We start from the raw sequence: 21,827 nt of genomic DNA on the forward strand, positions 1-21,827 counted from the left end.
ACACGAACATGAACAAAACTCTAATCTAGTATCTCATATTCCTACTAAAACTTCATGTAATAGATAAGGAACAAATAATTATCCCTGAAATAACCAACGGTTCGTATATCGCAGCATGGAAAATTTTAATAAAAAACATTGCACACAAAATCCTTAGCACTCAGTTGAGTAACTATAGCATCTCATTTGATAATCACTTGAGTAACTATAGCGTCTCATTTGATAATCAGTTGAGTAACTATAGCGTCTCATTTGATAATCAGTTGAGTAACTATAGCGTCTCATTTGATAATCAGTTGAGTAACTATAGCGTCTCATTTGATAATCACTTGAGTAACTATAGCGTCTCATTTGATAATCAGTTGAGTAACTATAGCGTCTCATTTGATAATCAGTTGAGTAACTATAGCGTCTCATTTGATGATCACTTGAGTAACTATAGCGTCTCATTTGATAATCACTTGAGTAACTATTTTGTCTCATTTGATTTTTCGAAATATGAGCTGCAAACATGAGACAAGTTGAGAAAAGCATTAAAGAGCATGTGAAATAATCATATGTTTGATATGAAAAGGAAAGAAAAAAACTACGTCCATTTGCAAGAAGAGTCAAATTACTACCCGAAGAAAGAATTGAGTCCTTAAAAAATAACAATAACCCAAAACAACTTATAAAAAGTTCCTTAATACATAAAACAAAACTTTATTAACCCCCTTTCTATTGACTACAAGCAATCACAGACGAACTAGTTCAGTACTATGTCTGACGTACTGAAGCATCATCGAATCGACGGATAGATGCCGTACACAAATTCCTTCCGAGATGGAACCGTCAGAACACGTCAATCAACCCACCCACTTCTAAGACAAGACATCCTCTGACTAGACTCGTGGGTGAATACTGTATCTGGGATAAGGCAAGACAAAGAAATGGTAAAACTAAGCCCTGGCAAAACCTGAAAGTCCTACATAAATCAATTATGAAGATAATGCAAAGTTACAAAGTAGTACAGACAAAATCTTGAGGATGAATAAAATCTATAAAAATGAAACTTGGATTAGCATACAGTTAGAGACTACTGTACTGTATTGTCAATTTATCCAACTATACACCTTAATTCCTCATGAAAAATTTTCAAAATACAGTACTGTTTTTTTTTTTCTTTTTTGTACAAATGGCTCCGTAAAATCTGGTACGCTTCACGTATAGTTTCAGAGAAGTCATTACATCACGGAAGTCTTCTGGACTTGCCAAGACGAGCGCGGAAATTTACGGAGCAAATCATACGTGAAATTAGACAATGAATTATTATATACAGTAACTATTCTTCCACCATAATAGATATAAAGATATCCACACCCTGAAAAATATAAAGCTTGATATATGAGGACACAAGCTAGTTTGGCAATGCAGTTGAAAATCTATGATAGGATAGTCATTACCAAATTTAACATTTGCAACAGTAAGTTTCAGTCCAGCAGATCTGAACAACATTACAACACTGTAAAAAATTACCCTTTCTTTATTTACATTTATATCTGAAGAATGTGTACAAGTATCAAAACAGAAAGCAAAGATAAAATGATAAAAGATAAACATATTGCATCAAACTCTCTAAGAGTGGCAGAGAGTGGCCAACGAATGCCCGACGACTCGAGTCGTGACTAACAAGACGTCTACTTGAGATGGACTGTTGAGAGCATTGGTATATTTTACTTAAGCTTAACTGGAAAATATGACAGCATCTCGGTTGACTAGATTGCATTCTTCTCCTACTCGTAAATAATGATAATAATAATAATAATATCATGAGCATAACTAAACGATACGAGAAATCTTAAGAAGTGCTGTATGGCACAAGGCTACACGCAAGCTAAATGATCCTTTCTGACATATATGCCTTGGGGTTCATTTGATAATGATTACTGTACTTGTTTATATAATAATGCCCTACACTACGTACCGACCTTTTCGTTACTATGTACGTACACTAGCATCACAGGATCTCACGCTAAATGCACGGGTAATTTTAATAGCTCCGAGTTCAAGGGTACGTGAAATATTATCAAATCAACAATAAAGATACATACTTATGTGGAATACCTAGATCAGAAACAGAGACAAGAAGTACATACTGTATAGTACTGTATACATACAGCCTTACTAGGCACCACATGAAAAACTTACTGATGACATGAAGTAAAAAGGACACTTTTACACCATAAGATCCCAATAGTGTTGTTATATTGTCAACAGCAAAGAGCGAGGCTAAACAACTGCCGTCTTCAATTTCAAAGTTGCTCTGTCGTCTAGATGTGACGGAGGTACAGACATCAACCGACAGACCAGCCATAAATACTAAACAGAACAAGGCACAAACTTGAAATACGCTATTCCAGGGAATAAGAATGAACTAAACACCTAGAAAATAATGCCTTTTGATTAAATACTTCTCATAATCTATCTGTTTTCATAACAAGCTTTTCACCAAATACCTTGACTATGTAGAAGTTCTTAAGAGAAGAAAGTTGAATCCTAAAATGCTGTCACATTCAGACGAGATGAATGACACAACAATAATAAAATCTTAGCTCTTTCCTTGACTCGGAGCAAGCCAATTCTATTCAAAATACGGGTGAATAAATGGTTGGAAATCATAAACAGAATAGGTTGGGTTGCTGAATACTGAGTGAACTAAATATTTCAAAAGGTAAAACATCTCTGAAGAGAACCGTTTCTTCTTCAGGCGAGTTACAAGACTCCTGGAACAAGAAACGGAACTGTCCCGACTAAAACGTAAGCTGTAAAATTAAAAAAAAAAATGAAAGCAATATATATATTTTCAGGGCTGAACACCCTCTCAACCAAATAAAATACTCAAAAGTAGGTCAAACAAAAGATAAAAAAACCAAAAGAAAATATAGATGAAAAAGGGATCCTAAACCTGATATATTATACACAAATATATTTTAATCCTACATCTATCTTTGGGGGTAATTTAAAGTTAGCAGAAACTTTAATAAGTTAATATGAAAGGCTTTTGGACAGATGCACCTCTGGAGGAAGAGGAAGGCCAATCGAGATAGAGAGAGAGAGAGAGAGAGGGCGGGAAATGAATTTTGTCTCTCGAAATTAATGAATGGAGAGCACGATGGGGAACAGGGCGTAAACGCTCGGCTGCGGTTAATCCCAAGGCGCTACCGACTACTCGAACGACTACAACTACTGTACTAGGGTTCTACGAACAGTATCATATTTGGTTTTGGCGAATAACCTAAAATATTTCTTGAAAAACCTTCTCATTCAATGGTATTGTACTACTTATGTATGGAAATCCACATTCTTCTTTTTGATTGGTTTCGGTGTCTGGTACGGGTCATGCAGCATTGCGTCTTTTGTGCTAAATCGACAGTTTCAAATAAACAAATAATGGAACAATCATCGAATGATTGTGACTTGTAATAGAGGACCTCTAACTACCAAATTTTTATTTTTCACTTGATACAGAAAATAGTTTTCACGATTTTCAGATTCAATTTTATCCTTGTTTGAAACTTTACAGTCCAAGTTCCAAGGTTCTGACCCAAGATGAGATTATATTTCATTCATTCAAAGTTCGTTATGAATTCACTGGCATAAACTTTTTGAGCCGACACGTTATTTCTGTTTTAGCCAATGCCTATAAAATCATTAATTCAACTATAAAGTTCATTATTTAGACAAAAATTCCAGAATAAAATTAAGAACTTTAGACCAAGACCCTCATTTATCTGATAGCAACTTACCATGACAAAGATCTATTTGTTTGATACACTAAAAAGAGATTTTCTTTTGTTGACGCAAACACAAAATAGCACGGACATCACCACCTGGAAATGCAAGACCCAAGATGGAATGGTTAACGCAGAAGCTGCAGCGCGTAAACAATCTGGTACAAATTCCTCCCTCAGATAAAGTAAGCTCTCAATACCAAAATGAAAAAAATTGAATGTTAATTGTTGTTATACGTTTACAAGTGAAATGAGAGGGTCAACTCTATAACTGAATAAACTGCTTTGCAATGCTGCATTACGTGAGGCGTACCAGACAACTTTACAATGTACAAATACCTTGAAAAATATCTACAACATATGAGAAGCACCGAATGTGAATGATAGCATTGAAACGTGAGGTAAAAATGTGCAGAGTTTAAAATAAAGGTACCATGAGGTACTTTGGTGTTAAATGAGAGACTAAGATCACAGGTCTTCGGGGGCTTGTTCCTCTACTTTATGTACGGAAGATATGGAAGCTTCCTCGGACGCCTCCGAGTCCTCGACTGCACCGCTTATTTCCGTCGAGGAACAAGTAACGTCGCCGACGAGGGAACCCTCCTCGGCAGGAACGGCGGCAGCAGATACGACCTCCATAGACGATAGAGAAGAGACGTCGACGGCGGTCGATTCGCCCGTTTCCGAAGCTATACTTCCTGCCCGTCCCGGAAGTGAGGCTTCTGGAATAGTGGAGTGGAAACTGTTGTCTTCGTCTGGGGACAGTTCCTCGGATGCAGCAGGAGGGGGTCCATCGGCAACGTCTGAATTTGGGCTGGCGGACGACACCTCTTTAGAGTCACTGCTGCCGCCTTTAGCGGCAGATTCCTCGCTATCATCCGAGTCAATCAGCAGAGGTTTTAACTGGGCTAATACTTTTGACTGGGACCTCATGTAAGCTCTGGTCTCCCACATTATTCTCACCAGACATTCATCGTCGTGCTCGTCCAAGGCCACGTCCTGAGACAGCTGGGGATTGAAACGAAAGAACGGCACGTTGAGGTTCGAACACCAGGCCCTGGCTCGATCGACAATGCGGCCTTCGGAACTGCAGGCCTGTTCTACCATGACATTGAATAGATTGTAGAGAGCTTGAAAGCCTCGTCGGACATCCAGTATACTGGGCATTGTGACATCCACTGTATCAACCTGTAAGACAAAAAACAAGTTACAGCCAAATAAAAGAGCTAACTGATACAGCAGGATTACACCCCACTTTATAATTCTAGGGATGATATTAAACTACACTAGTACTTATTAACCTTCACCAACAGTTAGAAGAAGGTTATGTTTTACCCCTTGTTTGTGTGTTTGTGAACAGCTTTCTGGCCACAATTCAAATTATAGAGTAATGAAACTTGCAAGGATTAACTTTTATGTAAAAAGTTGGAAATGATTAAATTTCGGAAGGTCAAATTCAAACGTCAGGGTCACAGACAACTTACGTATATCAGCCATAAGTTTAGACATCATTGTCACAAAGACCTAAAATTTGCTTCATATTCGAGTGTGTGAAAATCTACACCAATTAATACATGTTAAGGTCAAAGGTCAAAGTCAAGAAATAAGCTGTCGAGGCGGAGATCTGTGCTCTACTGAGTGCCCCTCTAATTATTACTGAGGTGCAAATGAACATAGGACTGAACAATGTGTGCTTTGGAGAGAATTAAAATGACCACATGAAATCTGCAGTTACATATTCATTTTTTGGTGGCAATGTTTAAAAACTGATGGAACATGAGATACTAAGGTATACTTACACATATTGGGACATGCTTTAGAAGAATTTAGAGCTGACAACGAACTGAACAGATGGCACCACTAAGTTTATAAATATGGACTCATTTCACCAGAGGTAAGGTATTTTTGAGTTAATAAAAACATTTTAAATATCAAATCTGATTGGTATTAAGCTGCAATAATTGTAACCCAACTAAGTGCAAAACTTTTGAGTACTTCTGAAACTTTTTGCATTTCCCTGGCATTTCAAAATGTCTCTTCTTTGCAAGGCAAAAGTTTGGCACTCAGGGATTCTTTGAAACTCGATGTTTTCCTTCGCCTGTCAAATAATGTACATTTCTCGCTTTCTCTGTTCTGATTAGTCCCATTATTTGATAAAACAAGAATGAAATGTCCCTATAAATATCAGTCCGATATTTTCAAAATTCCCAAGTCCAGGAGTATCACATCTCTCATTGTGAGCAAGGAAACCTATTCCCTTTTAGGGTAGCTCAGCCTCGAGTCCTTCGAGTTTCCAAACCAATGCATTTTCTTAAATTCAAAAATTTCCTAAAAAGCTCCACATGATAACGTGTTACATTTACTGTGAGAGGACACTTCTCCTTCCAAGCTTTTCATCATGACAAATTGATTATGGATGTTCAAGATGCTTCTCGTTATATCAGCGCTACAAAAACTACAGGCAATTTATTTAAAACAATCTAGAAAGTATTATGATATACAATACTTAGTATATACATTTAACAAAATATAAGCCACAACTGCTTTCCTATTCTACAGAGAAAAAGAAAGAAGAATTTACCTTTACATAATAACAATAATAAAGGGATTTTGACGAAGGAAAAATCTATTTCTGGGCGAGGGACCTGTGTCGCCCAGTGAAATGCTCCTCTAGCACCATTTCTAAGGCATAGTTATTGCTGAATATACCAGAGAAAAAGAGATGCATGGAATGCCAGGAATAAACCCAGCTCGCTCACTCATCGAGTGTCGGTATAGAAAACTGGGGCGTGATTGAACCACGACCATAGATCCTTCACCAATTAGACCTCTCCTTCATCAACATACCCCCTCTCTACCCCTACATCTCCCCACCCCCCATCCTCATTCCTCCTCAGCACTTGCGTTGGTCAGACATGTTTTGTTTTAATAGTTATAATAATAATAATGAACGATCCCCTAAAGAGGGTTGGTACGTACCAGCATAACCGGCGGTTTCCCGCAGCCGAGGGAGACCACTACACTTGGGTTGAACACTTCCTCTTCTCGGCCCTTTGCTCGCTGCGCCATGTTCCACTCCTCGATCTCCGTCAACGTATCCAGCACCGGGTTGTTTCCGACTAAGCCGCCGTCCAGGAACTTCTCGCTGGCGCTGCAACAGAATGGGATGTGTTAGTTCGTGTCTTTCATACCATAGCCTCACATTCTCTCCGTGCAAATCGGCATTAAACGGAAAATAAATAATATTCAATAATAAATTTTCAAACTAATTGCCAGTAATAGAAACGTACATGCTTATTTCTTCGTATAAAATTTACGTACATATCCTTATTCAAACACTGTAATACCTAATAACATTACCATTAAAAATTAATGGCCAAGGTACCAGTGTCCGATATATTTATGGATACATGATACATATAACTGTCAGTTGAATAGAAATATAATAAAGAGAAGATCTTATTGAAATCCTAATTAAGAATCACCAACAGATTTTGAAGCGTCCAAAATATATATCTACGTGGCTAGAGAGCTAGAGATAATTTTCCTCAAGTAACATGACATTGAAGTACGATACTCATGGTAAGCTTGTTCTATTACCTCTTACATAAATTATGAGTCAACGGTAGATGACCTCTGTATGAATTGCTTACACAACATCGCACTGTGGTACGCATAGCGTTTGGGTAAACCCCGACTTGACGTTGAGTATAAGAAGTTAGTTAGAGGTTAGGGAGTGATAATGACTCACTTCAAAATGGTCTGAAATATATAAGTAGAGTAACAAGCTCTTAAACAATGGCTATCACTTCGCTTAAAGTTTTCTTAGTTTCTCCATTAATCAGAATGTACCAACAAAGATGAATTTTGGTATCTGACAGTCAAACGAGTATCTGCAATTATTCAGTCAAATGAGTATCCATAATTATCCGGTCTCCAGCAGCAACAAGAGATCCACATACGTTAATAATGTCCGACTAAAAATAATTAATCTTAGGGTGGAAAATACTTTCTCCCATCATGAGATAGATGGATAAAATTTTCAGCAAAAGCATTGCTTACTTGAATCATTTTTTGAAAGATATTAAGCAATTCTAAAAGCAGTTTATTGTTAAGTAGATAATTCAATATAAGAAAAGCTGTGCAGTAATGTCCGCCAGGATTTAAAATCATCTTGAGTTGTCCCCGAAGGAAGTGGCAAAGACTATCTGACCTTTACTGACCTAAAGGGAAAGAATATCTTCTCTCTAAGAAAAACCTGACCTTCTATTTGAACTCTACCATCCTCTTGTAAATAAAGCGGTCAAATGGAATACTTGTGCGTGTATCCTAACACGAGCAAAATAGTCTGCCCTTTAGAGAGAATAAACTAGCGAGTTTATTCTCTCTAAGCAATAAGCTTTAATATGTAATAACTTTGTAGAGAGTAGCAATATTTACACGGCAGTCTAAGTTACATAATGTCGCTTTATTTGATTCAATGAGTGCTCATTTGTTTATGTGAACGTGAATGTTATCAGGCTGCCCATTGAAGAGCACTGCGTATGGTTTATGCTAGTTTTCTTCTATTCTAACTTTACCAAATGGAATAAACAAATAGACACATTGCAAACTTAAGTTGTTCTCTCCCTCTCACAAGGATTAGGTTGACGTTTTGAAGATGTTCTCTCCCTCTTACGTGGATTAGGTTGATATTGACAATGATAACTGAACCGATTATGGTACGGAAGAGTAACAATGTCCATGTTGTGGTACAGAGAAGTAACACTGAACCAATTATGGTACAGTGAAGTAAAACTAACCCAGGGAATTAACACTGTCCATGTTATGGTACAGATAGGAGTAAAACTGTCCCTATTATAATACAGATAGGAGTAAAACTGTCCCTATTATAGTACAGATAGGAGTAAAACTGTCCTTATTCTAGTACAGATAGGAGTAAAACTGTCCCTATTATAGTACAGATAGGAGTAAAACTGTCCTTATTCTAGTACAGATAGGAGTAAAACTGTCCCTATTATAGTACAGATAGGAGTAAAACTGTCCTTATTCTAGTACAGATAGGAGTAAAACTGTCCCTATTATAGTACAGATAGGAGTAAAACTGTCCTTATTCTAGTACAGATAGGAGTAAAACTGTCCCTATTATAGTACAGATAGGAGTAAAACTGTCCCTATTATAGTACAGATAGGAGTAAAACATAACCCTGTTATGTTACAGAGAAGTAACACAAAAGCTGACCCTTTTACATAAAGTGAAATTAAACTCTTAAGGGAATTAAAAGTTAAACTTCACAGCTTAAAAGCTTTACAGTCATGGCGCACTTCAAGTAGTTTTCGCGTAAAGAGCCCTTTGATTATCAGCTCAGAATCTCCTTCATTCTAACCATACTCTCTCGATATTAGATACCAAAATAAACTAAGAAAACACATGCCGACAAGGAAGTAAACAGGCCACTCAGTTGCTATTAAGATACGACAATTATGTGGAGTGTTCTTTCTCTGAACAAGACAGGCATAAGTGGGAAGAGAAAACATAAGGAAAATATGATAAATATACAATAATTGATTCAATAAACAGATGAGTAAATGAAAAAAAAACTGTATTAATCCAAAGAATCATAGGTTCATTATAAGACTGAAAAAGTGTTAAGGCAAAGGCAGGCTCTCGCATAGCCGATAGCAGATATTAAGGGAAGCGATTAGTCAGGAACGCCACAATGCAATGATAAAAAAATTGTGTTAGTTGGAATGAGGGTTGTCAACACCTCGCGCTGCCGGAGTTCCCCTCGTTGTTGCAGAAGGCGCAGAAGGCTTCTTGCGGTGCCCCGCATACGGTTGGCAATTGCTTTCACTCTCTCCTTTCTATTTCTTGAACCTTAGTTCAGTTTTCCCAAGATATAGTATAGTTCCTTCTTGGCACAAGTTTAAAGAGAAAATAACAAGTTCACCTAAACCTTACTTGCGTCTATCTAATTAAAAACAGTTGATAGTGAGATTAAATATTTCCCTACTGATACACACCCCTTACTATAGTAACATACTGTAGTTATGAAAATAAGGACAGATCGAGCTGTCCATAGAAGTCCAAGCATGTCTATCCTCTAAGTAAGTCCAATAGGGTTTTACACAAGAACTTTTTCTATCATCTTGAATTAGAATCGGTATCGTTCAGGTACAGTATATATAAAGGGAGTCATTATTCATGATGATACTAAATTATATGAATAATATAATCCAAGTTTCTGACATTCGGATATACATCTTAGAAAATGTTCCTTTGGTTTGGGCCTATGAAGTACTGTGTATGACAATGAAGACAAATATTCAAAATGTGAACGAAAAGACTAATTATTTAGCAAAATGTTTAGACCTGCAGGCAAATTTTCCTTCTTTCATTTAGAAAATAGAAACGTCTTCTACTGTCCTTTGAATAATAACAAAAGTTGGTTATGTAGTTGGCACAAAATCAGATGGCACCTACCTATTTCATAAAAGCAACAACTTGCACATCTTTGCATGACGCACTGATATTAGCCGTGGTAATTTCGTTGCAGCATTTGTTGTGGTGATTCTAACGATGGAATCAATCTACAGGCGTGATAAATGGAGTGAATTTAGCCCTTCTATTGTGAAGAAACAGTAGCCAAAAAAATCCTTGCCTTTAGTTAAGTACTACAGTATATACATCACATAACTTCTGCATATTATACATTATTTGTACCTGTAAACTCAAGCTTTTGAAAATCTCCAAGGCTATTTAGATAAAGAGAAATATGGACTGATTTATCCATCTTGATAACCAGAACCATTGGTGAGCACATTTCTAAAAACAAGTACTGTACAGTTCTCTCTCACTTCTACCCAGAGAATCCTAAATGGCTCGATACTTTATAACAGACTGTGCAGGGTTTAGTTCACATCTGAATTCTTTCCTGATCAATATCTAATAAGCTCAATATCCCCAAGCATTCAAATTTGCTTGCAGTATTCCATAAAGCATCGATGGGAATCAACGCCACTGCTCCTGATGCATGAGGACTTTCCATACCAACACATTTGTACGATGTTTTCCCCTTGGAAACATGAATGGAATTAATGTAATACCATATACAGACAAGTGCATGATTTTAAAATATTCTCTACTTTGCCTTTACCTACACATCTCGTCTTTGGCAGACATCTTGATTACATCAATTAACTTTTGGCACAAGGTTTGAAAATCTTGTCAGGAAACTTGAAGAGCACTTCAGTGATGTTTCTAACATTCAAATCATGTTGGATACTGTAGGAAAGATAATCCCAGTGAAGAAGTACTACAGTGTATAAATACAAATGGTTTAACTTATAAATTAACTTTTTGACTCTGACACATCTGTTTCCAGTATAAGGGGACATGTTAATTTATTGCGATATACACAGATGTAACGCAAATAGTCGAAAATGGTTTCCCACTTAAGTTTAGAACTTTCCACATTCTCCTCTTTCATCATACAGTTGACAACACTGAAATTACCAAACAATTCTTCTTCTCTCAAAAGGTTAACTATTGCACTGCAGTTGTTCAGTGGCCACTTTCCTCTTAAGGATAAGGGTAGAGGAGACTCTTTAGCTGTGGTAAGCAGCTCTTCTAGGAGAAGGACATCCCAAAATCAAACTATTGTTCTCTAATCTTGGGTAGTGCCATAGCCTCTATACCATGGGCTTCCAATGTCTTGGGTTAGAGAACTCTTGCTTGAGGGTACACCCCGGCACACTATTCTATCCTGTTTCTCTTCCTCTCGTTATTTTGAAGTTTTTATCCTCTTATTATTTTCAAGATTTTATAGTTTATATATGAAAGATTTATTTCAATGTTATTGTTCTTAAACTTCTTGTGGTTTTTCCTATTTCCTTTCCTCGCACGGCTATTTTCCCTGTTGGAGCCCGTGGGGCTTATAGCATCCTGCTTTTCCAACTAGGGTTGTAGCTTAGCAAGAAATAATAATAATAATATTAAGGTTCAAGCTTGATAGTTTATCGTATTGTCTGTAGTGTGAGATATACTGTCAAAAGGCGTAGGAGGAGATGATGACGCTGTTGATGTAGTGAAAGGGGGTTTGGAGGGGCCTATAGGTCTACCTGCTGAGTCACTAGTCACATGTATATATAGTCGAGCATTGTTCGGCTAGGGCACGATCACTATCCATAGCCTCTATCATTCATGAGCAACCTTTAATTGTATTTTTTTATGAAAAAGATCTGCATGTCTATCAAATAAACATTACAGTAATTATGTGAGTCATTCACGGGAAATTATGAACTACATTAATGTATCTTTAGACAGACTCAATTAGATTATTTAGTACTACTTTTTATATTTCTTTCTTGAGAAGAACAAACAAACTTTGAAAATGAAGTTCTCCAGAATAGAATCTTAACGGTTTTATAGAGGAACAGCAAGTTTATCATCAGATAAAAATAGCGTCACTCAGACGACAGATTCATTCGTAAGATAATACACTGTATGTCTGCCTGAACACCCGCCAAATGAACCTCGGCGGAACTTTAAATATGTGAAAGTTGTAAATTCCTGATGCGATTGACAAACTGCGGCATCTTCAATCCATATTACCATAACTATAAGTAGAAAATCTATTTGGATCTCTAATGATATTTTCAGTTTCTTTCTATCTCTATTTCTTTCTTAGCTACTCTACGAAAGGTCAACGAAAGTATCTCGGGACGAAAGTCCCGAGCATGAGAGCATTTGTTGTCTTGGCAGGGGACACCAGAGGGTTAATACATTTAATGTCATTTAAATTCCAAACAAATTAGTTTAACATTAATCATAATAAGGTGATCTCTACTCTAAATGCTTTATATTTAGTGCAAACTGGAAAAAAAAAATTGTTATCTAAGTGCTTTCACAGATTGGTGAACAGCCCCTTTGCTGATCTAGATAACTAATTTTAGGATTTACAGTATATACATTACTAAGTAGCTGAATGCATAAATAAATAAAAAATTGCAATTAGAATTGAACTTCCCTCATCCTTTCAAAATCGGTTACTTTCGTAACCTTTTTATTAAAGATTACTTTGCAACACCAGTTACTATAGTAAACTTCGATGTCAAGGTTTGTTCATCTTAGAGTTAGCATTCTTCAAAGGAAAAGAATAACACTGCTTTATTCTACGAAGAAATGTAGGAATTCACTAGTTCATACTCGGTGATACTAACAACGCTTGTCTTGGGGTTGAATGCAAGAGTGCTCGTAAGCCGACAGTCACCGAAACCCAGAATTATCATATACAACCTCACAGATATAAGAAAGTGTCATACAAAGTGTGCAGAGAGAGAGAGAGAGAGAGAGAGAGAGAGAGAGAGAGAGAGAGAGAGAGAGAGAGAGAGAGAGAGAGAGAGAGAGAGAGAGAGAGAGAGAGAGATAGGGTAGCTTCCTAATCATTCTATGTGTCGAATGTGCTTTCAACTTTCTCATCCTTCTTCTTCTCTTCTTTCCAAAATTGAAAATTGAAAGACAAAATGCAAATAGCAATTCCCCAATCCACCCAAATGCAGGAGTTACTGTTATATCAGGCAACACCGTTAAACATCTTCCGACGTATGCACCAATACTGTGGTTAGCTCAGCAAAGCCAAAATGCATAAAAAAAAGAAAAGTGTGTGTAATACCCCTAGATAAATACATAAATGGCGGTGCAAAATAACAGCGGCCAGAGACACCTAGAGTGGAGCGTCAGATATCAAGAAGGCACGGACAGAAAACAAACGACGGCCCACGACCGCAAAACTCATAAAACGTCATAGTTACCCAGAGGTCAGGCTGCGTCTCCGATAGCTTTCGTCCTTTCTCGCGGACCTGGCTGATCTAACGAGAAGACCATCATAATTCTCGTTATGTTTTAGTTTTGAAAACTTGAAAAATACAAGTATTAAGAAAAGCAGTGTGAAGTTAATGTGAGAGATGAATTTTTAAAACAGAGACTGAGATGAAAAATATGGTTATGTTATGAGTACATGTTTATAATTTTGATATCAAGACTGACTCAATTCTGAAATAAAATCAAGACGGTATTGAAAATCTTAAAACTTGCTCTTTAAAAATCGGTACATAAGGATATTTGAAAAAAAAAAATACAGAAGGTCCAAAACTTAGATAAGGAAATATTGTAATTAAACAATTATAACACGTTACACTTGAATAATGTACACACAAAAGGATAGATCAACAAAGACAAGGTCATAAAATATATATTAAAAAAAAGTAATGAATTAAATAGAATGTGGTAAGTGCTTGCTTACTCTATGGTAGGTTTAAATGAAATAAAACCATTGAGAAGTTTACTTAACCTGAATACGATGTTAATATCTGAAATGCAGATCACATGCATGGTGCAAAAAAAAAACAGTGAGAAAACTCAACGACGCAAGGAGTGTACGGAACGAAGATACACAGTCATCTGGAATCCGCTGTTTAAAAGGTTACATAACACAAAAAGAGTCCTCCTGCGTTCTCTTACTTGAGGGTACACTAGGACACATTTCTATTAATAGGTTTTTTTATTTTCATTTTGTATGGGGTAAGCACAGTTGTCTTCTTTTATAAGAACTTTGCTTTAGCTTTGGGGTAGACCATAGCCCCGAACGACTGCCGTGCCCGATATCGCTTAGATCCCAGTAGCGTATGTTCGTGTGTTGTACCATTCACCAGTGTCCTTCCTACCAGTAGCGAGGAGTCATGGTGCGGTTAGATCAACAGAATGAGACGTGTGAGGTGTCAGCTATGTTTTTAGGTGTTGGAGTGGCTTTGTTTGTGTGTGTACTAGTCTGTAACACCCATTTGCCTCAAGCCAACGCATCCGTCAATTACATGCATAATTTTTTTCCAAGGAAATATAATTACTAATTAAAGACCAAAAGATTTAAAGCTGTGATTAAAAAACCCAAGATAATTCTATTAATGACTCAAGACATTCTAACTATCTAGTTGTTTGTCCGAGAATAATTCATCTATGTAAATAATTATTCTCTTGAAGGAAAAACCTATTTTGGGGGGAGGTGCTATGTGGCCTACGAGGGCCTTCGAAGAATAACCCTCTCCCCTAACTAATATCCTTTTATCTGACTTCTTTTAAATCTACATTTGAAAACTAGAGGCTCTTATTCCTCAGTCTGACAAGTCCTCTTTTCGGCAAATAATTTTCAAATACGGATGAGCTATAATTCTAACATTTTTTTGCAATATATTAGAACCTCAACTAAGCAAAATGATATTTGTAACAACCTGATATCTATTTCATATGAAACCTGACTATTCATTGACTTCTGTAGCTGGAAATCCTAGGTATGGAATTCAGGTTAGGTCTACCTTAGGCCAAAATTTGAAAAATTGACTTGCAAACAAATTCTTGGAACTAATTAAGTTTGCAAGTTGAGGATTTTCTGTGCAAAACAGAAATAAGTTTCCTCTGTATTGGAAAATAAATAAAAACAAATGAAAATCTATAGTTTTTCCAATAGATTCAAAGTCTTAGAAAACATTCTCTAACGAACAACAATATTTTTGATACAGTTTAGACCAATTTAAAAGTCAAAGAATATCCAAGATTTTTTTTCCTAGTTCTAAGTGTAAATCAATTAACTATCTATAATCTAAAAGTAGACTAATAATTAAAATCTTATTAAAATCTTATTAACGGCTACTTTCTTCTCATCTACACGCAACATTCACCCTGATCTCGTCAACTGCAACCCAATGTCTATTTTCCGACGGCCAGACACACGTTCGCTGACAATTCAGCGGCACATGAAAGATGATTCTTGCTCCTGTAGCAGCTACTCTTTTACCAGCCACGCAATGAGAGGGGAGGCAGAAGAGGTATAAGTGACTACCTTGTTAACATTCAGACCTAAATCACCGTTGCATACGTAGTTCAAGGCCTCTTCTACTCCTTTTTACTGAGTAGCTTTCTCCTATCATCACCATCTCCTCCTACGCCTATTGACGCAAAGGGCCTCAAGAGGATTCATTGGTTAAATTCATCAAAGGATAGCCAGCTCCTTGTGATGCACAGTGCCTAACTAACTAAGGCAAGTGACGTGCCAGATCATACTAACGGAGGTAAGATCATCCGCCAGGCATCGAGAGTAGAAGCGGAAAAGACGTCTTGTCTATCTCCTTAAACCCAATCCGTCACCCTGCTGCCAGTGACTTCTATTTTAGAAATTTATGAATAGCAGTTCCGGTAGGCCCTGCTGCTGTCTCCGATGCCTTAGATGACCGCGGAGGTAGCAGCAGTAGGGGATTCAGCATTATAAAGCTTCATCTGTGGTGGATAATGTGGGAGGCTGGGCTGTGGCACCCTAACAGTACCAGCTGAACTCGGTTGAGTCCCTTGTTAGGCTGGAGGAACGTAGAGAGTAGAGGTCCCCTTTTTTGTTTTGTTTCATTTATTGATGTCGGCTACCCCCCAAAATTGGGGGAAGTGCCTTGGTATATGTATGTATGTATGAAACTACCATGACATGTAAGCTTCTTTATTACAGATTTTTACTGGCTTTAATGTTTTAACCATCCTTCAAAGTATAAGAATGACAGTAGAGCCTTGATACATAAGGGCCAAACAGCAGAAGTCTAGGAGATGATGTCTATGCAGACTCATCCAGTTTGATAAAATGGGTCTCAAATTTTTACTATTTCTTTGTTCAGGTTCACATTAGCGGAAGTAAGTCGCCAAACGGCGTGGGTAACGGCATATGACATCTTTCGTATTCGAGATATGAGCTCACTGAAACATACAGTGTTGCATTCTCTAATGTTTCTCTACACCGTGATATGCATCGGTACCATTACAAAATCAACTGTGGTAAATTTCCTTTCACACTAGAAATACCATATCTATATTGAAGATTTGTACGAGTTCCCATTCCTCTTAATATTACCTAGGTTAGTGCGATGAGATATGTCTGTGGTATATAAAAAATCAAAAAGAGAAGATGGTACAGATGCAACAAGGAAGGATGCCAAAAGGTCAGAATGTTGAATTTGAAATGCTGAGACAATATGATTTGGCGACCCTCAAATGCCCATAAAATGAAAAATGTTATTTTCATTAGTAAAATAAATTTTTGAATATACTTACCCGATAATCATGTAGCTGTCAACTCCGTTGCCCGACAGAATTCTACGGGAGGGATACGCCAGCTATCACTATACTAGAAGGGGGTGTACTCACCAGCGCCACCTGTGGCCAGGTACTGCAGTACTTCTTGTTGACACCACCTCACTTTTTCCTCGGTCCACTGGTTCTCTATGGGGAGGAAGGGTGGGTCAATTAAATCATGATTATCGGGTAAGTATATTCAAAAATTTATTTTACTAATGAAAATAACATTTTTCAATATTAAACTTACCCGATAATCATGTAGCTGATTCACACCCAGGGGGTGGGTGAAAACCAGTGTACATGACTAAAGGATAGCTAAGTATCCCGTATTTCATATAATCAGTTATTTCAGAATAACAATGAAATAATAAGTACCTGGTAAGGAAGTCGACTTGAACCGTTACTCTGCCTTTATTAAGTTCGTCTTCCTTACTGAGCGCAGCGTTCCTCTTAGGAGGCTGAATCAACTCTAAGGTGCTAAAGTATACAGGGCTGCAACCCATACTAAAGGACCTCTACACAACCTCTAACCCAGGCGCTTCTCAAGAATGAATTGACCACCCGCCAAATCAAAAAAGGATGCGGAAGGCTTCTTAGCCTACCGTAACAACCCAAAAAACAACAATAAAAGCATTCAAGAGAAAGGTTAAAAAAGGTTATGGGATTAAGGGAATGTAGTGGCTGAGCCCTCACCTACTACTGCACTCGCTGCTACGAATGGTCCCAGGGTGTAGCAGTTCTCGTAAAGAGACTGGACATCTTTAAGATAAAATGATGCAAACACTGACTTGCTCCTCCAATAAGTTGCATCCATAATGCTCTGCAGAGAACGGTTCTTATTAAAGGCCATCGAAGTGGCTACGGCTCTCACTTCGTGGGTCCTTACCTTCAGCAAAGCAAGGTCTTCATCCTTCATGTGAGAATGGGCTTCTCTAATCAGAAGCCTTATATAATACGAAACTCCGTTTTTGGACATGGGCATCGAAGGTTTCTTGATTGCACACCATAAGGCTTCTGACTGTCCTCGTATAGGTTTTGACCTATTAAGATAATATTTCAGAGCTCTGACAGGGCAAAGAACTCTTTCTAGCTCGTTACCTACCATGTTGGAAAGGCTAGGAATTTCAAACGATCTAGGCCAAGGACGTGAAGGAAGTTCATTCTTAGCTAAAAATCCGAGCTGTAAAGAACATGTTGCAGATTCGGATGTGAACCCAATGTTCTTGCTGAAGGCATGAACCTCACTGACTCTTTTAGCTGTTGCAAGGCAGACGAGGAAAAGAGTCTTGAGGGTAAGGTCCTTGAAGGAAGCTGACTGGAGAGGTTCGAACCTAGGAGACATAAGGAACCTTAAGACTACGTCTAGATTCCAGCCTGGAGTGGGTAAACGACGTTCTTTAGAAGTCTCAAAAGACTTAAGGATGTCTTGAAGGTCCTTGTTGGAAGAAAGGTCCAAACCTCTGTGGCGGAGAACTGAAGCCAACATACTTCTGTACCCTTTAATCGTAGGAGCCGAAAGGGATCTCTCATTCCTTAGATGTAATAGGAAGTCAGCTATTTGGGTTACAGAGGTATTGGTAGAGGAAACTGCATTGGCTCTACACCAGCTTCGGAAGACTTCCCACTTGGATTGGTAGACTCTACGAGTGGATACCCTCCTTGCTCTGGCAATCGCACTGGCTGCCTCCTTCGAAAAGCCTCTAGCTCTAGCGAATCTTTCGACAGTCTGAAGGCAGTCAGACGAAGAGCGTGGAGGTTTGGGTGCACCTTGTCTACGTGAGGTTGACGTAGAAGGTCCACTCTTAGAGGGAGAGTCCTGGGGACGTCGACCAGCCATTGTAGTACCTCTGTGAACCATTCTCTTGCAGGCCAAAGGGGAGCAACCAGCGTCAGCCGTGTCCCTTCGTGCGAGACGAACTTCTGAATGACTCTGTTGATGATCTTGAACGGTGGGAATGCGTAAAGGTCGAGATGGGACCAATTCAGCAGAAAAGCATCCACATGAACTGCTGCTGGGTCTGGAACTGGGGAACAGTACAAAGGAAGCCTCTTGGTCATGGAGGTGGCAAACAGATCTATCGTAGGCTGACCCCACAAGGTCCAAAGTCTGTTGCACACGCTCTTGTGAAGGGTCCATTCCGTGGGGATGACTTGATCTTTTCTGCTTAGGCGATCTGCTGAGACGTTCATGTTGCCCTGAATGAACCTCGTTACTAGAGTGAGGTTTAGACTTCTTGACCAAATGAGGAGGTCCCTTGCTATCTCGTACAGGTTCCTCGAATGGGTCCCTCCCTGCTTGGAGATGTAAGCCAAGGCTGTGGTGTTGTCGGAGTTCACCTCCACCACCTTGCCTAGCAGGAGGGACTTGAAGTTCATTAGGGCCATATGAACTGCCAGTAGCTCCTTGCAGTTGATGTGGAGCGTTTCCTGTTCCCTGTTCCACGTTCCCGAGCATTCCTGTCCGTTCAAGGTCGCGCCCCAGCCCGAGTCTGATGCATCCGAGAAGAGATGAAGATTGGGGGTCTGAATCGCTAACGATAGGCCCTCCTTGAGAAGGAGGTTGGTCTTCCACCACAAGAGAGTGGTCTTCATCTCTTTGGTGACAGGGATAGAGACTGCTTCGAGCGTCAAATCCTTGTCCCAATGAGCTGCTAGATGGAATTGGAGAGGGCGGAGGTGGAGTCTCCCTAACTCGACGAACAGGGCTAACGATGACAGGGTCCCTGTGAGACTCATCCACTGTCTCACCGAGCAACTGTTCCTCTTCAGCATGCTCAGGATGCAATCTAGGGCTTGGCTTATCCTTGGGGTCGATGGAAAAGCCCGAAAATCCTGACTCCGAATCTCCATTCCCAGGTAAACTATGGATTGGGAGGGAATGAGCTGGGACTTTTCTAAGTTGACTAACAGACCCAGTTCCTTGATCAAGTCTAAAGTCCAGTTGAGACTCTCCAGACAGCGACGACTCGTGGAGGCTCTCAACAGCCAGTCGTCTAAATAAAGGGATGCTCTGATGTCCGATAAGTGGAGGAATTTTGCAATATTCCTCATCAGATGCGTAAACACCATAGTAGCTGTGCTTAGGCCAAAACACAGGGCTTGGAATTGGTACACAACCTTTCCAAAAACGAATCTCAGGAAAGGTTGGGAGTCTGGATGAATAGGAACGTGAAAGTAAGCGTCTTTCAGATCCAACGAGACCATCCAGTCCTCCTGCCTGACCGCTGCTAGGACCGACTTCGTCGTCTCCATAGTGAACGTCTGCTTGGTGACATAAGCATTGAGCGCGCTGACGTCCAGCACCGGTCTCCAACCTCCTGTCTTCTTGGCCACCAGAAATAGACGGTTGTAGAAGCCCGGGGATTGATGGTCCCGGACTATAACCACTGCCTTCTTCTGTAACAGGAGCGACACCTCCTGGTGCAACGCTAGCCTCTTGTCCTTTTCCTTGTAGTTGGGAGAGAGGTTGATGGGAGAAGTGGTCAGAGGGGGTTTGCGGCAGAATGGTATCCTGTAACCCTCCCTTAGCCACCTGACAGACTGGGCGTCTGCACCTCTCCTTTCCCAAGCTTGCCAGAAGGTCTTGAGTCTGGCTCCTACTGCTGTCTGGAGAGGAGGAGAGTCAGTGTTTGCCTTTTGAAGTCTTGGGACCTTTCCTAGACCTGCTCCTGGAAGAGTCTGGACGGGAGCTTCCTCGGCTGGGGGCTCTGCCACGAAAGGGCGGAATAAACCTTGTAGCAGGAGTATCAGCCACTGGGGTGCGGTAAGTCCTGGGAACTGAGGGAGCAACCTTAGTCTTACGAGCTGAAGAGGCCACAAGATCATGAGTGTCCTTCTGAATCAGGGCCGCAGACAAATCCTTGATAAGCTCTTCGGGAAACAAGAACTTAGAAAGCGGAGCAAAAAGGAGTTGAGACCTTTGACAAGGTGTGATGCTGGAAGAAAGAAAGGTGCAAAGTTGCTCCCTTTTCTTAAGAACTCCTGACACAAACATTGAAGCAAGCTCGCCAGACCCATCCCGAATTGCTTTATCCATGCAGGACATTAAAAGCATGGCTGAGTCCTTGTCCGCAGGGGAGGTCTTCTTGCTCAAGGCCCCCAGGCACCAGTCTAGAAAATTGAACATCTCAAAGGCACGAAATACACCCTTTAAGAAGTGGTCTAAATCGGAAAAGGTCCAGCAAACCTTAGAGCGCCTCATTGCTGATCTACGAGGAGAGTCGACCAAACTTGAGAAGTCAGCCTGGGCAGAGGCAGGGACTTCCAAGCCTGGTTCCTCTCCTGTGGCATACCATACGCCCGCCTTAGAAGTGAGCTTAGTAGGGGGGAACATAAAGGAAGTCTTCCCTAGTTGCTGTTTAGACTGCAACCACTCCCCTAATATTCTTAAAGCTCTCTTAGAGGACCTAGCAAAGACGAGCTTAGTATAAGTTGACTTAACAGGTTGCATGCCCAGCGAAAACTCAGATGGAGGAGAGCGAGGGGTAGCAGAAACAAAATGGTCCGGGTATACCTCTCTGAAAAGAGCCAGGACCTTACGAAAGTCAATGGGTAGAGGAGAAGACTTGGATTCTTCCACGTCTGATGAGGGATCCAGGTGCGCAGCTTCCTCCTCAGAAACCTCATCACCAGAGTGTAGCGAAGTGAGAGGTAAAGTAACAGCGGTATGCTGAACAGCAGAATCTGAACAAGCGGGTGCATAAACACTTGTGGTTTCATCCTCAAGTCTCTGTCGCTGAGTTAAAACCTGAGGTTCAGGCTGCAAAGACTGGTCAAGAAGAGTAGAGGAAGGTAGGCGCATGGGTTGAGGTGGCTGACTCCTAGCATGAGTTTCTTGTCTCAAGAGTTGCGCTTGCTGTAAGGGTTGCGGATGCGCAGTAGCAGGTTCC

The 21,827-nt window shown here is 39.6% G+C and overlaps 1 protein-coding gene across 5 annotated transcripts in view; it reads right to left on the reverse strand.

Moving 5' to 3' along the window:
• Positions 1-911: 911 nt before the first annotated feature.
• The window catches only part of LOC137618772 (85/88 kDa calcium-independent phospholipase A2-like), a 93,934-nt gene continuing 73,018 nt past the window's right edge, over positions 912-21,827 (reverse strand). For 4 of the 5 annotated variants that reach the window (XM_068348960.1, XM_068348956.1, XM_068348958.1 and 1 more), the window contains 3 exons: positions 13,584-13,640; positions 6,750-6,921; positions 912-4,958 (listed from right to left, as the gene is read on the reverse strand). In XM_068348960.1, coding sequence (XP_068205061.1) covers positions 4,239-4,958; positions 6,750-6,921; positions 13,584-13,640 — 949 coding nt within the window. In that variant the 3' untranslated portion in view covers positions 912-4,238. The remainder of the gene's footprint in view (positions 4,959-6,749; positions 6,922-13,583; positions 13,641-21,827) is intronic. The other variant, XM_068348959.1, reaches the window with a different exon arrangement.

The sequence above is a fragment of the Palaemon carinicauda genome, chromosome 25, assembly GCF_036898095.1.
Source record: "Palaemon carinicauda isolate YSFRI2023 chromosome 25, ASM3689809v2, whole genome shotgun sequence".
Classification (NCBI taxonomy): domain Eukaryota; kingdom Metazoa; phylum Arthropoda; class Malacostraca; order Decapoda; family Palaemonidae; genus Palaemon; species Palaemon carinicauda.